This window comes from Ranitomeya variabilis, chromosome 6 (genome assembly GCF_051348905.1).
Source record: "Ranitomeya variabilis isolate aRanVar5 chromosome 6, aRanVar5.hap1, whole genome shotgun sequence".
NCBI classification, from domain to species: Eukaryota; Metazoa; Chordata; class Amphibia; order Anura; family Dendrobatidae; genus Ranitomeya; species Ranitomeya variabilis.
The window spans coordinates 7,416,077-7,433,067 of NC_135237.1; the positions used below are offsets into that span (position 1 = coordinate 7,416,077).

General features: G+C 48.2%; 1 protein-coding gene across 1 annotated transcript in view; it reads left to right on the forward strand.

Moving 5' to 3' along the window:
• Positions 1–16,991, forward strand: part of OBSCN (obscurin, cytoskeletal calmodulin and titin-interacting RhoGEF) — an 860,705-nt gene that overhangs the window by 601,628 nt on the left and 242,086 nt on the right. Inside the window, exons 86-88 of the mRNA XM_077269354.1 lie at positions 7,120–7,222; positions 7,322–7,451; positions 8,028–8,133. Coding sequence (XP_077125469.1) covers positions 7,120–7,222; positions 7,322–7,451; positions 8,028–8,133 — 339 coding nt within the window. The remainder of the gene's footprint in view (positions 1–7,119; positions 7,223–7,321; positions 7,452–8,027; positions 8,134–16,991) is intronic.

Below are 16,991 nucleotides of genomic sequence, written 5' to 3' on the forward strand. Positions count from 1 at the left end.
GCGCTGCCCTGAACTTAATGGACTTGGAATTCGCCAGGCGCTGTGGTTTTTCCTTGCAGCCTTTGCAGAGCCCTATTCGTTTGAGGGGCATTGATGCTACGCCGTTGGCCAAGGATAAACCTCAGTATTGGACTCAGCTGACCATGTGCATGGCTCCAGCACATCAGGAAGATTGCCGTTTTCTGGTGTTGCATAATTTGCATGATGTTGTTGTGCTGGGTTTTCCATGGTTACAGGGACATAATCCGGTGCTGGATTGGAAATCTATGTCTGTGACTAGTTGGGGTTGTCAAGGGGTACATAGTGACGTTCCTTTGATGTCAATTTCCTCTTACCCCTCTTCTGAAATTCCTGAGTTTTTGTCGGATTTCCAGGATGTATTTGATGAGCCCAAGTCCAGTTCCCTTCCTCCACATAGGGACTGTGATTGTGCTATTAACTTAATTCCTGGCTGTAAGTTTCCTAAGGTCCGACTTTTCAATCTGTCTGTGCCAGAGCATGCCGCCATGCGGAGTTATATTAAGGAGTCTTTGGAGAAGGGGCATATTCAGCCGTCTTCGTCACCATTGGGAGCGGGATTCTTTTTTGTTGCCAAGAAGGATGGCTCCTTGAGACCCTGTATTGATTATCGCCTTCTTAATAAGATCACGGTCAAATTACAATACCCTTTACCTTTGCTTTTTGATTTGTTTGCTCGGATCAAGGGGGCTAGTTGGTTTACTAAGATTGACCTTCGAGGGGCATATAATCTTGTTCGTATTAAACAGGGTGACGAATGGAAAACTGCATTTAATACACCATTTTGAATACCTTGTGATGCCTTTCGGGCTCTCTAATGCTCCTTCTGTATTTCAGTCCTTCATGCATGATATTTTCCGCAATTATCTTGATAAATTCATGATTGTGTATTTGGATGATATTTTGATTTTTTCCGATGATTGGGGGTCTCATGTGAAGCAGGTCAGGATGGTATTCCAGATCCTTCGTGATAATGCTTTATTTGTGAAGGGGTCTAAGTGCCTATTTGGAGTTCAGAAGGTCTCTTTTTTGGGTTTTATTTTTTCTCCCTCGTCTATAGAAATGGATCCTGTTAAGGTCCAAGCCATTCATGACTGGATTCAACCCACATCTGTGAAGAGTCTTCAGAAATTTTTGGGCTTTGCTAATTTTTATCGCCGTTTCATTGCCAACTTTTCCAGTGTGGTTAAGCCCCTGACCGATTTGACGAAGAAAGGCGCTGATGTGACGAATTGGTCCTCTGCGGCTGTTGAGGCCTTTCAGGAGCTTAAACGCCGATTTACTTCTGCCCCTGTGTTGCGTCAGCCGGATGTTTCTCTTCCTTTTCAGGTTGAGGTTGACGCTTCTGAGATTGGGGCAGGGGCCGTTTTGTCTCAGAGGAGTTCTGATGGTTCTTTGATGAAACCGTGTGCCTTTTTTTCCAGAAGGTTTTAGCCTGCGGAGTGCAATTATGATGTCGGCAATCGGGAGTTGTTGGCTATGAAGTGGGCATTTGAGGAGTGGCGACATTGGCTTGAGGGAGCCAAGCACCGCGTTGTGGTCTTGACCGATCATAAGAATCTGATTTACCTCGAGTCAGCCAAGCGGCTGAACCCTAGACAGGCTCGATGGTCCCTGTTTTTCTCCCGTTTTGATTTTGTGGTCTCGTATCTTCTGGGATCTAAGAATGTTAAGGCTGATGCCCTCTCTAGGAGTTTTTTGCCTGATTCTCCTGTAGTCCTTGAGCCGGTTGGCATTCTTAATTAAGGGGTGATTCTTTCTGCCATCTCCCCTGATTTACGGCGGGTGCTTCAGGAATTTCAGGCTGATAAACCTGACCGCTGTCCAGTGGGAAAGCTGTTTGTTCCTGATAGATGGACAAGTAAGGTAATTTCTGAGGTTCATTGTTCGGTGTTGGCTAGTCATCCTGGGATTTTTGGTACCAGAGATTTGGTTGCTAGGTCCTTTTGGTGGCCTTCTTTGTCACGGGATGTGCGTTCTTTTGTGCAGTCCTGTGGGACTTGTACCCGGGCCAAGCCTTGCTGTTCCCGCGCTAGTGGGTTGCTTTTGCCTTTGCCGGTCCCTGAGAGGCCCTGGACGCATATTTCCATGGATTTTATTTCTGATCTTCCTGTTTCCCAGAAGATGTCTGTTATCTGGGTGGTTTGTGACCGGTTCTCTAAAATGGTCCATTTGGTACCTTTGCCTAAATTGCCTTCCTCCTCTGTTTTGGTTCCATTGTTTTTTCAGCATGTGGTTCGTTTGCATGGCATTCTGGAGAATATTGTGTCTGACAGAGGTTCCCAGTTTGTTTCTAGGTTTTGGCGGGCCTTTTGTGCTAGGATGGGCATTGATTTGTCTTTTTCTTCGGCGTTTCATCCTCAGACAAATGGCCAAACGGAGCGAACTAATCAGACCTTGGAAACCTATTTGAGATGCTTTGTGTCTGCTGACCAGGATGATTGGGTGGCTTTCTTGCCCTTGGCCGAGTTTGCCCTTAATAATCGGGCTAGTTCGGCTACTTTGGTTTCGCCTTTCTTTTGTAATTTTGGTTTTCATCCTCGTTTTTCTTCGGGGCAGGTTGAGCCTTCTCATTGTCCTGGTGTGGATTCTGTGGTTGACAGGTTGCAGCGAGATTTGGACTCATGTGGTAGACAATTTGACGTTGTCTCAGGAAAAGGCTCAACGTTTTGCTAACCGCCGTCGGTGTGTTGGTCCCCGGCTTCGGGTGGGGGATTTAGTCTGGTTATCTTCTCGTCATGTTCCTATGAAGGTTTCTTCCCCTAAGTTCAAGCCTCGGTTTATTGGTCCTTATATAACGTTTCTGAGATTATCAATCCGGTATCTTTTCGTTTGGCCCTTCCAGCCTCTTTTGCCATCCATAATGTTTTCCATAGATCTTTGTTGCGGAGATATGTTGTTCCCGTTGTTCCCTCTGTTGATCCTCCTGCCCCGGTGTTGGTTGATGGGGAGTTGGAATATGTGGTGGAGAAAATTTTGGATTCTCGTTTTTCGAGGAGGAGGCTTCAGTATCTTGTCAAGTGGAAGGGTTATGGCCAGGAGGATAATTCTTGGGTTGTTGCCTCCGATGTCCATGCCGCCGATTTGGTTCGTGCTTTTCACTTGGCTCGTACTGATCGGCCTGGGGGCTCTGGTGAGGGTTCGGTGACCCCTCCTCAAGGGGGGGTACTGTTGTGAATTCCGCTCTTGGGCTCCCTCCGGTGGTTGTAAGTGGCACTTTTGTGAGTTCTGCTCTTGGGCTCCCTCTGGTGGTTTTAAGTGGTACAGCTGCTCCTTGGATTTAGTAGTCAGCAGCTGCTTCCACTGATTGTCTTTCTCTTTCTGGCTCGGCTATTTAGCCTGGTTCTATCCTTCAGCCATTGCCACTTGTCAATGGTTCCTGGTTGGATTCACATCTCTGCTTGGGTTTCCCTGATATTCTGACCAGTTCAGCAAAGATAAGTCCTTGCTTTGTTCTTTTGCAGTCCACTTGTTGTGGACTTAATCGTTGTGCACTTTCTATGTTTTTTCTAGTCCAGCTTGTCAGTATGGATTTATTCAGTTAAGCTGGAAGCTCTGGGAAGCAGATTTACCCTCCACACCTTTAGTCAGGTGTGGAGATTTTTGTAAACTCTGTGGTGGATGTTTCTAGTTTTTAATACTGACCGCACAGTATTCTGTCCTGTTCTATCTATCTAGTTAGACTGGCCTCCTTTGCTACATACTGGTTTCATTCTGCGTATGTCATTTTCCTCTCCACTCACAGTCAATATTTGTGGGGAGCTGTCTATGCTTTGGGAATTTTCTCTGAGGCAAGATAGCTTTCCTGTTTCTATTTTAGGGGTAGTTAGTTCTCCGGCTGTGACGAGGTGTCTAGGGAGTGACAGGAACATCCCACTGCTACTTCTAGTGTTGTGTTAAGCTCAGGAACTGCGGTCAGTACAGGTACCACCTCCTCCAGAGCACGTTCCATGTTGCTCCTAAACCACCAGTACATAACACTGTCCCCTCTCTGTACTGTTCCTTCACACTGTCCCCTCTCTGTTCTGTGCCCTCACACGGTCCCCTCTCTGTACTGTGCCCTCACACTGTACCTTCTCTGTACTCTGCCCTCACACTGTCCCCTCTCTGTACTGTGCCCTCACACTTTCCCCTCTCTGTTCTGTGTCCTCACATGTCCCCTCTCTGTACTGTGCACTCACACTGTCGTTTCTCCGTATTGTGCCCTCACACTGTCCCCTCTCTGTACTGTGCCCTTACACTGTCCCCTCTCTGTATTGTGCCCTCACACTGTCGTTTCTCCGTACTGTGCCCTCACACTACCCTCCCTCTGTACTGTGCCCTCACACTGTCCCCTCTCTGTACTCTGCTCTCACATGTCCCCTCTCTGTACTGTGCCCTCACACTGTCCCCTCTCTGTACTGTGCCCTCACACTGTCCCCTCTCTGTACTGTGCCCTCACACTGTACCTTCTCTGTACTGTGCCCTCACACTGTCCCTTCTCTGTAATGTGCCCTCACACAGTCCCTTCTCTGTACTGTGCCCTCACACTGTCGTTTCTCCATATTGTGCCCTCACACTGTCTCCCCTCTGTTCTGTGCCCTCACACTGTCCCCTCTCTGTACTGTGCCCTCACACTGTACCTTCTCTGTACTGTGCCCTCACACTGTCCCCTCTCTGTACTGTGCCCTCACACTGTACCTTCTCTGTACTGTGCCCTCACACTGTACCCTCTCTGTACTGTTCCCTCACACTGCCCCCTCTCTGTACTGTGCCCTCACACTGTACCTTCTCTGTACTGTGCCCTCACACTGTCCCCTCTCTGTTCTGTGCCCTCTCACTGTCCCCTCTCTGTACTGTGCCCTCACACTGTTGTTTCTCCGTATTGTGCCCTCACACTGTCCCCTCTCTGTTCTGTGCCCTCTCACTGTCCCCTCTCTGTACTGTGCCCTCACACTGTTGTTTCTCCGTATTGTGCCCTCACACTGTCTCCCCTCTGTACTGTGCCCTCACACTACCCTCCCTCTGTACTGTGCCCTCACACTGTCTCCTCTCTGTTCTGTGCCCTTACACTGTCGTTTCTCCGTATTGCGCCCTCACACTGTCTCCCCTCTGTGCTGTGCCCTCACACTACCCTCCCTCTGTACTGTGCCCTCACACTGTCCCCTCTCTGTACTGTGCCCTCACACTACCCTCCCTCTGTACTGTGCCCTCACATGTCCCCTCTCTGTACTGTGCCCTCACACTGTCGTTTCTCCGTATTGTGCCCTCACACTGTCCCCTCTCTGTACTGTGCCCTCACACTACCCTCCCTCTGTACTGTGCCCTCACACTGTCTCCCCTCCGTATTGTGCCCTCACACTGTCTCCTCTCTGTACTGTGCCCTTACACTGTCCCCTCTCTGTATTGTGCCCTCACACTGTCGTTTCTCCGTACTGTGCCCTCACACTACCCTCCCTCTGTACTGTGCCCTCACACTGTCCCCTCTCTGTACTCTGCTCTCACATGTCCCCTCTCTGTACTGTGCCCTCACACTGTCCCCTCTCTGTACTGTGCCCTCACACTGTCCCCTCTCTGTACTGTGCCCTCACACAGTCCCTTCTCTGTACTGTGCCCTCACACTGTCGTTTCTCCATATTGTGCCCTCACACTGTCTCCCCTCTGTTCTGTGCCCTCACACTGTCCCCTCTCTGTACTGTGCCCTCACACTGTCCCCTCTCTGTACTGTTCCCTCACACTGCCCCCTCTCTGTACTGTGCCCTCACACTGTACCTTCTCTGTACTGTGCCCTCACACTGTCCCCTCTCTGTTCTGTGCCCTCTCACTGTCCCCTCTCTGTACTGTGCCCTCACACTGTTGTTTCTCCGTATTGTGCCCTCACACTGTCCCCTCTCTGTTCTGTGCCCTCTCACTGTCCCCTCTCTGTATTGTGCCCTCACACTGTTGTTTCTCCGTATTGTGCCCTCACACTGTCTCCCCTCTGTACTGTGCCCTCACACTACCCTCCCTCTGTACTGTGCCCTCACACTGTCCCCTCTCTGTACTGTGCCCTCACACTGTCCCCTCTCTGTACTGTGCCCTCACACTACCCTCCCTCTGTACTGTGCCCTCACATGTCCCCTCTCTGTACTGTGCCCTCACACTGTCGTTTCTCCGTATTGTGCCCTCACACTGTCCCCTCTCTGTACTGTGCCCTCACACTACCCTCCCTCTGTACTGTGCCCTCACACTGTCTCCCCTCCGTATTGTGCCCTCACACTGTCTCCTCTCTGTACTATGCCCTCACACTACCCTCCCTCTGTACTGTGCCCTCACGCTAATACACTCCGCCATCTACAACTACAATTGAAGTCCTCGTATCTTTGGTTCCACTAGCCATTAACTTTTCCGCCTCCGCAGTGCAACAGTGATATCAGCAGGTTGGGGTCATTGTCCACAAGGTCGCGGAGAACTGATGCTCGCTCCTCTATCCCTCCGGCCTCATAGTCAATTATATTTACATCTGAAAGACACTAATGTGCGTACCGCCACTGTCAGCTTGACTGAGGAGTGTCCGAATCCCACCCCTGGGGGCCTCAGAAGTCCCCCAAAGACCTCTTGGCTGCAGCCTCAGGAGAGATGCTCATCTCCCCCATGGCAAAAGCAGCCATGTACACTACTCATACCCAGAGCTGCACTCACTATTCTGCTGTTACATCGTGTCTTATCCTCCAATCCCCACCAGAGCTGCACTCACTATTCTGCTGTTACATCGTGTCTTATCCTCCAGTCACCTCCAGAGCTGCACTCACTATTCTGCTGTTACATCATGTCTTATCCTCCAGTCACCTCCAGAGCTGCAGTCACTATTCTGTAGCGTATTTGTGGGTGCAGCTGTGGCTGTGACTGGAGTATCGGTGATGTATGTGGTGTGAGGCTGTGGCTCCTCGTTTGCAGGCAGTGTGAACACTGCCATATGTAGGATTTCGTGGAGCTGCAGTGACTTCTCTAGTCCTCCGCTGGTACTGTGCACGCAGGAGACAATGCAGGATCTTCCCTAAGGTGACAGGATTCTGCCCAGCAGCACAGAGGGTTTCAGGCCTGGTATCTGGCAGTGAGATTGATTTGTGTCTCTGTCGTCAGTTCCGCCGAGATTCATCAATAAGATGCGGAACGTTTACTTCGTGGAGGGAGAAGATGCGCAGTTCTCATGTGCTATTGAGGGGGCGCCGTACCCACAAGTCCGGTGAGTGACCACCACCACCATCATTATGCCGTAGAACATGTGGTTGTCTGCTGGAGGTTGTAGTACAGGAGAGAAAGCTGATGATGGCGCTGTTTGCAGGTGGTACCGAGACGGACATTTGCTGCCAGATTCCAGCAAACACCAGATGTTCGCCGAGCAGAGGAGCGGCACTTTGGTCCTGGTTGTAAAGAATGCGACGAAGGAAGACACCGGACACTACGAGTGTGAGGTATGTGCCGTCCGTGTACCGCTGCACATCGATCGAGCCCAAGTACACCCTATCATTGTCTTCCCAGCTTCTTAGAGAGGGCTGCACACGTGTCAGCACACGCCCTGCACACTTAATAACTGCGTGTATATGGGTATACCGCCATATTGTCACACATACCCTACATCAGTAGTGCTGTTTTGTGCACAGACAAATAGTGCCGCATATTACCCAGATAAATAGTGCCGTATGGTGCCAAGATAAATAGTGCTGTATGGGGACCAGATAAACAGTGCTGTATGGTGACCCCCAGATAAATAGTACTGTATATTGCCCAGATAAATGGTGCTGCATGTTGACCAGATAAATGGTGCTGCATGTTACCCAGATAATTAATGCCGTATGGTGATGGGATAAATAGTTCTGTGTAATAACGAGATAAATAGTGCCGTATGTTGCCCAGATAAATTGTGCTGTGTATTGCCCAGATAAATAGTGCTGTATGGAGCATAGATAAGTAGTGCCGTACAGTACTGACTGTTTCCAGCAGCACATGGGGGGCTCTTTTGATCCTATGTGATTTCTGCTTCCACACAGATGGTGAATAGATTGGGGTCTGCACGGAGTGGAGCAGAGCTAAATGTACAGACCGCTGCAATGATGGCACAGGAAAGGAGAGGTGACAAGACCATCACCATCGAAGGTATGACGCTGCTCAGTTTGCCGCTTATCACTGATGAACTAGGGTAATGATCACGTGATTACACCGTCCTTTAACCTAGGGTGGTGGTATTATGTCGTCATGTGGCCTGGTGGTCTGCTGCATGTAGGGAGGCAATTACATGGGTCAAATGTTTATTGAGTTATCCTGCTTGAGAAACTGTGTATGATGATGTCAGGCGATGAGAATCCTACGCCTCCAATCGTCAGGACAATTACGCAATTGACTGATGAGTGATGGACAAGGCCGCGGCTGCTTCACTATAGGGCCGTCTATAGGTGAACTCAAAGTAAGCAAATGGTATATACACCTCCGATTCCAACACACTGCCAACTCCACAATAACAAAAGTAACTAGCTTCCACTAGGCCAATTGAACGTTACAGGTAGTGTATGACTTCAGGGGTGCGGTTTACAGAGCAAGAGGAACAGAACTATTACATTTTATATTTAATCCACAAAGATGGGCAATGTTTATACAATGGTAACAAAACTGCATGGTATATTCAGTTACATAAAATAAAATGGATAACAAAAGAAAAAGTGCTAAACCTGATGTCACAGAAATGCATCAAAGCATGGCAAAGGGGGGTATTCCAGGAAAATGGGCAGAACCACAGCAAGCTGTACCTTCCAGGACTGGCAAATGACCAAAACTCAAACTTGTTTTTTTATTATATTAAGGTTACACCCACATACCTCCCCTTGGTGAGCTCATATGGGGACTGGATGTGGGGATCTCTTCGCCTCTGAAAGTCCCAGGCGGTAGATATTAGTCATGTTTTCTATCACAATTTTACCTTTCTATAGAGACAAAACATGGCATGGATAGCATTGTACATCGGTCCATTATTAAATTGGAAGGATTAGGATAACCTTACAGTGATGTGAGTGAATGCATTATGTTCGTCCCTTCGCTAAAATATATCTCCCATCAATATCGGCTCGATGCAAACCTCAATATTCATCACTGGCTCCAGAAGTCTGAGATACTTCCTTTGCAGAGACTAAGCCCCTGTACTTCTCCACCTCTGAGTATACGAAACCTAGGCTTGTTGGCTGGTTTTCATCAGGTTCCCTCTGGTAATTACCTATTCATGGCAGGGGATCTTACTTCAATGGAGGTTTTTGTGTCAGCTCTTTCTCTCTTCCCCAGCTATAATTAATCCCATATGTTTCATGCGAGGGTGATATCTCCCCTCTGGAGAGGTCTTTATGAATTTTACAATACAGCTCTGGAAAAAAATAAGAGATCACTGCAAAATGTTCAGTTTGTCTGATTTTTCTCTTTCTAGGTATATTGAGTACAATGTAAATTGTTCTTTTATTCTATAAACTACTGACAACATGTCTCCGAAGTTCAAAGCAATAAATGTTGTATTTACTTTCTGAAAATGAGAAATGGTCAAAATAACAAAAAACGCATTGCTTGCAGACCTCAAATAATGCAAAGAAAACAAGTTCATAATCATTTAGAAACAACAATACTAATGTTTTACCTCAGGAAGAGTTCAGAAATCAATATTTTGTGGAATAACAATGATTGTTAATCCCAGCTTTCATGCGTCTTGGCAGCTTTCCACCAGTCTCTCACACTCTCCTGGGTGACCTTATGCCACTCCTGGTACAATAATGTCAGCAGTTCTTCTCTGTTTGATGGCTTGTGACGATCCATCATCCTCCTGATTACATTCCAGAGGTTTTCAGTTGGGTTCAGGTCTGGAGATTGGGCGGCCATGACAGGGATTTGATGTCCTTCATCCACACCTTGATTGATCTACTTGTGTGGCATGGCGCATTGTCCTGCTGGAAAAAACAGTCCTCAGAGTTGGGGAACATTGCCCGAGCAGAAGGAATCAACTGTTTTTCCAGGATAACCTTCGCAAAGAACAACCTGCCCAATTCCAGCCTTGGTGATCCTCCACCAAATTTCACAGTGGGTGCAAGACATTGTGGCTTGTGCCTCTCCAGGTCTCCGTCTAACCAGTAGACGACCAGGTGTTGATCTGGAGATGCTTCAGCAAGGCTGGAATTAGGCAGCTTGTTCTTTGTGAAGGACGTATGAATCAAGCCGCATACAAGGTTATCCTGGAAAAACAGTTGCTTCCTTCTGCTCGGGCAATGTTCCCCAACTCTGGGGACTGGTTTTTCCAGCAGGACAATGCGCCATGCAACACAGCTAGGTGAATCAAGGTGTGGATGAAGCACCACATCAAATCCCTGTCATGGCCGCCCAATCTCCAGACATGAACCCCACTGAAAACCTCTGGAACGTAATCAAGAGGAAGATGGATAGTCACAAGCCATCAAACAGAGAAGAACTGCTGACATTATTGTACCAGGAGTGGCATAAGGTCACCCAGGAGAGTGTGAGAGACTGGTGGAAAGCTGCCAAGACCCAGGAAAGCTGGGATTAACAATCATGGTTATTCCACAAAATATTGATTTCTGATCTCTTCCTGAGGTAAAACATTAGTATTGTTGCTTCTAAATGATTATGAACTTCTTTTCTTTGCATTATTTGAGGTCTGCAAGCAATGTATTTTTTTGTAATTTTGACCATTTCTCATTTTCAGAAAATAAATACAAAATGTATTGCTTGGAACTTCGGAGACACGTTGTCAGTAGTTTATAGAATAAAAGAACAATTTACATTTTACTCAAAAATAGAAAGTGAAAAATCAGCAAACTGAACATTTTGCAGTAGTCTCTTCAGTTTTGCCAGAGCTGTATTTCTAGATAGATAGTACATGAGTGTGTGAAGGCGCCATGTGCATGAGATCAGCGATAACATCACTGAGAATGCTGCCGATCTCTAGTGATGAATATGCAGTAAGCTTAGTGATGTCACCTCTGATCTCTGGTGATGGATAGGAGACATTCTCAGTGATGTCACCTCTGATCTCTGGTGATGGATAGGAGACATTCTCAGTGATGTCACCTCTGGTGATGGATAGGAGACATTCTCAGTGATGTCACCGCTGATCTCTGGTGATGGATAGGAGGCATTCTCAGTGATGTCACCGCTGATCTCTAGTGATGGATAGGAGGCATTCTCAGTGATGTCACCTCTGATCTCTGGTGATGGATAGGAGGCATTCTCAGTGATGTCACCTCTGTTCTCTGGTGATGGATAGGAGGCATTCTCAGTGATGTCACCTCTGATCTCTGGTGATGGATAGGAGGCATTCTCAGTGATGTCACCGCTGATCTCTGGTGATGGATAGGAGGCATTCTCAGTGATGTCACTGCTGATCTCTGGTGATGGATAGGAGGCATTCTCAGTGATGTCACCGCTGATCTCTGGTGATGGATAGGAGGCATTCTCAGTGATGTCACCGCTGATCTCTGGTGATGGATAGGAGACATTCTCAGTGATGTCACCGCTGATCTCTGGTGATGGATAGGAGACATTCTCAGTGATGTCACCTCTGATCTCTGGTGATGGATAGGAGGCATTCTCAGTGATGTCACCGCTGATCTCTGGTGATGGATAGGAGACATTCTCAGTGATATCACCGCTGATCTCTAGTGATGGATAGGAGACATTCTCAGTGATGTCACCGCTGATCTCTGGTGATGGATAGGAGACATTCTCAGTGATGTCACCGCTGATCTCTGGTGATGGATAGGAGGCATTCTCAGTGATGTCACCGCTGATCTCTGGTGATGGATAGGAGGCATTCTCAGTGATGTCACCGCTGATCTCTAGTGATGGATAGGAGACATTCTCAGTGATGTCACCGCTGATCTCTGGTGATGGATAGGAGACATTCTCAGTGATGTCACCTCTGATCTCTGGTGATGGATAGGAGACATTCTCAGTGATGTCACCTCTGATCTCTGGTGATGGATAGGAGACATTCTCAGTGATGTCACCGCTGATCTCTGGTGATGGATAGGAGACATTCTCAGTTATGTCACCTCTGATCTCTGGTGATGGATAGGAGACATTCTCAGTGATGTCACCTCTGATCTCTGGTGATGGATAGGAGACATTCTCAGTGATGTCACCTCTGGTGATGGATAGGAGACATTCTCAGTGATGTCACCGCTGATCTCTGGTGATGGATAGGAGGCATTCTCAGTGATGTCACCGCTGATCTCTAGTGATGGATAGGAGGCATTCTCAGTGATGTCACCTCTGATCTCTGGTGATGGATAGGAGGCATTCTCAGTGATGTCACCTCTGTTCTCTGGTGATGGATAGGAGGCATTCTCAGTGATGTCACCTCTGATCTCTGGTGATGGATAGGAGGCATTCTCAGTGATGTCACCGCTGATCTCTGGTGATGGATAGGAGGCATTCTCAGTGATGTCACTGCTGATCTCTGGTGATGGATAGGAGGCATTCTCAGTGATGTCACCGCTGATCTCTGGTGATGGATAGGAGGCATTCTCAGTGATGTCACCGCTGATCTCTGGTGATGGATAGGAGACATTCTCAGTGATGTCACCGCTGATCTCTGGTGATGGATAGGAGACATTCTCAGTGATGTCACCTCTGATCTCTGGTGATGGATAGGAGGCATTCTCAGTGATGTCACCGCTGATCTCTGGTGATGGATAGGAGACATTCTCAGTGATATCACCGCTGATCTCTAGTGATGGATAGGAGACATTCTCAGTGATGTCACCGCTGATCTCTGGTGATGGATAGGAGACATTCTCAGTGATGTCACCGCTGATCTCTGGTGATGGATAGGAGGCATTCTCAGTGATGTCACCGCTGATCTCTGGTGATGGATAGGAGGCATTCTCAGTGATGTCACCGCTGATCTCTAGTGATGGATAGGAGACATTCTCAGTGATGTCACCGCTGATCTCTGGTGATGGATAGGAGACATTCTCAGTGATGTCACCTCTGATCTCTGGTGATGGATAGGAGACATTCTCAGTGATGTCACCTCTGATCTCTGGTGATGGATAGGAGACATTCTCAGTGATGTCACCGCTGATCTCTGGTGATGGATAGGAGACATTCTCAGTTATGTCACCTCTGATCTCTGGTGATGGATAGGAGACATTCTCAGTGATGTCACCGCTGATCTCTAGTGATGGATAGGAGGCATTCTCAGTGATGTCACCGCTGATCTCTGGTGATGGATAGGAGACATTCTCAGTGATGTCACCTCTGATCTCTGGTGATGGATAGGAGGCATTCTCAGTGATGTCACCGCTGATCTCTGGTGATGGATAGGAGGCATTCTCAGTGATGTCACCGCTGATCTCTAGTGATGGATAGGAGACATTCTCAGTGATGTCACCGCTGATCTCTGGTGATGGATAGGAGACATTCTCAGTGATGTCACCTCTGATCTCTGGTGATGGATAGGAGACATTCTCAGTGATGTCACCTCTGATCTCTGGTGATGGATAGGAGACATTCTCAGTGATGTCACCGCTGATCTCTGGTAATGGATAGGAGGCATTCTCAGTGATGTCACCGCTGATCTCTAGTGATGGATAGGAGACATTCTCAGTGATGTCACCGCTGATCTCTGGTGATGGATAGGAGACATTCTCAGTGATGTCACCTCTGATCTCTGGTGATGGATAGGAGACATTCTCAGTGATGTCACCTCTGATCTCTGGTGATGGATAGGAGACATTCTCAGTGATGTCACCGCTGATCTCTGGTGATGGATAGGAGGCATTCTCAGTGATATCACCTCTGATCTCTGGTGATGGATAGGAGACATTCTCAGTGATGTCACCGCTGATCTCTGGTGATGGATAGGAGACATTCTCAGTGATGTCACCGCTGATCTCTGGTGATGGATAGGAGGCATTCTCAGTGATATCACCTCTGATCTCTGGTGATGGATAGGAGGCATTCTCAGTGATGTCACCGCTGATCTCTGGTGATGGATAGGAGGCATTCTCAGTGATGTCACCTCTGATCTCTGGTGATGGATAGGAGGCATTCTCAGTGATGTCACCGCTGATCTCTGGTGATGGATAGGAGGCATTCTCAGTGATGTCACCACTGATCTCTGGTGATGTATAGGAGGCATTCTCAGTGATGTCACCTCTGATCTCTGGTGATGGATAGGAGGCATTCTCAGTGATGTCACCGCTGATCTCTGGTGATGGATAGGAGGCATTCTCAGTGATGTCACCTCTGATCTCTGGTGATGGACAGGAGGCATTCTCAGTGATGTCACCGCTGATCTCTGGTGATGGATAGGAGGCATTCTCAGTGATGTCACCTCTGATCTCTGGTGATGGATAGGAGGCATTCTCAGTGATGTCACCGCTGATCTCTGGTGATGGATAGGAGGCATTCTCAGTGATGTCACCGCTGATCTCTGGTGATGGATAGGAGACATTCTCAGTGATGTCACCCCTGATCTCTGGTGATGGATAGGAGGCATTCTCAGTGATGTCACCTCTGATCTCTGCTGATGGATAGGAGGCATTCTCAGTGATGTCACCGCTGATCTCTGGTGATGGATAGGAGGCATTCTCAGTGATGTCACCGCTGACCTCTGGTGATGGATAGGAGACATTCTCAGTGATGTCACCCCTGATCTCTGGTGATGGATAGGAGACATTCTCAGTGATGTCACCCCTGATCTCTGGTGATGGATAGGAGGCATTCTCAGTGATGTCACCGCTGATCTCTGGTGATGGACAGGAGACATTCTCAGTGATGTCACCTCTGATCTCTGGTGATGGACAGGAGGCATTCTCAGTGATGTCACCGCTGATCTCTGGTGATGGACAGGAGGCATTCTCAGTGATGTCACCTCTGATCTCTGGTGATGGATAGGAGGCATTCTCAGTGATGTCACCTCTGATCTCTGGTGATGGATAGGAGGCATTCTCAGTGATGTCACCTCTGATCTCTGGTGATGGATAGGAGGCATTCTCAGTGATGTCACCTCTGATCTCTAGTGATGGATAGGAGGCATTCTCAGTGATGTCACCCCTGATCTCTGGTGATGGATAGGAGACATTCTCAGTGATGTCACCTCTGATCTCTGGTGATGGATAGGAGGCATTCTCAGTGATGTCACCGCTGATCTCTAGTGATGGATAGGAGACATTCTCAGTGATGTCACCTCTGATCTCTGGTGATGGATAGGAGACATTCTCAGTGATGTCACCGCTGATCTCTGGTGATGGATAGGAGGCATTCTCAGTGATGTCACCTCTGATCTCTAGTGATGGATAGGAGGCATTCTCAGTGATGTCACCTCTGATCTCTGGTGATGGATAGGAGGCATTCTCAGTGATGTCACCTCTGATCTCTGGTGATGGATAGGAGGCATTCTCAGTGATGTCACCGCTGATCTCTGGTGATGGATAGGAGGCATTCTCAGTGATGTCACCGCTGATCTCTGGTGATGGATAGGAGCCATTCTCAGTGATGTCACCGCTGATCTCTGGTGATGGATAGGAGCCATTCTCAGTGATGTCACCGCTGATCTCTGGTGATGGATAGGAGACATTCTCAGTGATGTCACCTCTGATCTCTGGTGATGGATAGGAGGCATTCTCAGTGATGTCACCGCTGATCTCTGGTGATGGATAGGAGGCATTCTCAGTGATGTCACCGCTGATCTCTGGTGATGGATAGGAGGCATTCTCAGTGATGTCACCGCTGATCTCTGGTGATGGATAGGAGCCATTCTCAGTGATGTCACCCCTGATCTCTGGTGATGGATAGGAGACATTCTCAGTGATGTCACCGCTGATCTCTGGTGATGGATAGGAGGCATTCTCAGTGATGTCACCGCTGATCTCTAGTGATGGATAGGAGGCATTCTCAGTGATGTCACCGCTGATCTCTGGTGATGGATAGGAGGCATTCTCAGTGATGTCACCGCTGATCTCTAGTGATGGATAGGAGACATTCTCAGTGATGTCACCGCTGATCTCTGGTGATGGATAGGAGGCATTCTCAGTGATGTCACCTCTGATCTCTGGTGATGGATAGGAGGCATTCTCAGTGATGTCACCTCTGATCTCTGGTGATGGATAGGAGGGATTCTCAGTGATGTCACCCCTGATCTCTGGTGATGGATAGGAGACATTCTCAGTGATGTCACCTCTTATCTCTAGTGATGGATAGGAGGCATTCTCAGTGATGTCACCGCTGATCTCTGGTGATTTATAGGAGACATTCTCAGTGATGTCACCTCTGATCTCTAGTGATGGATAGGAGACATTCTCAGTGATGTCACCTCTGATCTCTGGCAATAGATAGGAGACATTCTCAGTGATGTTACCACTTATCTCAGTGAATTATGATCCCCAGAAAACCCCCACACTAATAATGGCCCCATTATTCCCCTCACACTGCATGATGGCCCCCAGTATTCCCTCCAAAATGTATGATGGCCCCCAGTATTCCCTCCACACTGTATGATGGCCTTCAATATTCCCTCCACAGTGTATGAAGGCCCCCAGTATTCCCTCCACAGTGTATGATGGCCCCCAATATTCCCTCCACACTGTATGATGGCGCCCAATATTCCCTCCACAGTGTATGATGGGCCCCAGTATTTCATCCACACTGTATGATGGCCCTCAGTATTCCCCCCCACACTGTATGAAGGCCCCCAGTATTCACCCCACAGTGTATGATGGCCCCCAGTATTCCCCCCACATTGTATAATGGCCCCCAGTATTCTCCTCCACACTGTATGATGGCCCCCAGTATTCCCCCCCCCCCGCACTCTATGATGGCCCCCAGTATTCCCTCCACAGTGTATGATGGCCCCCAGTATTCCCTCCACACTCTATAATCGCCCCCAGTATTCCCTCCACACTGTATGATGGCCCCCAGTATTCCATCCACACTGTATGATGGCCCCCAGTATTCCCCCTACA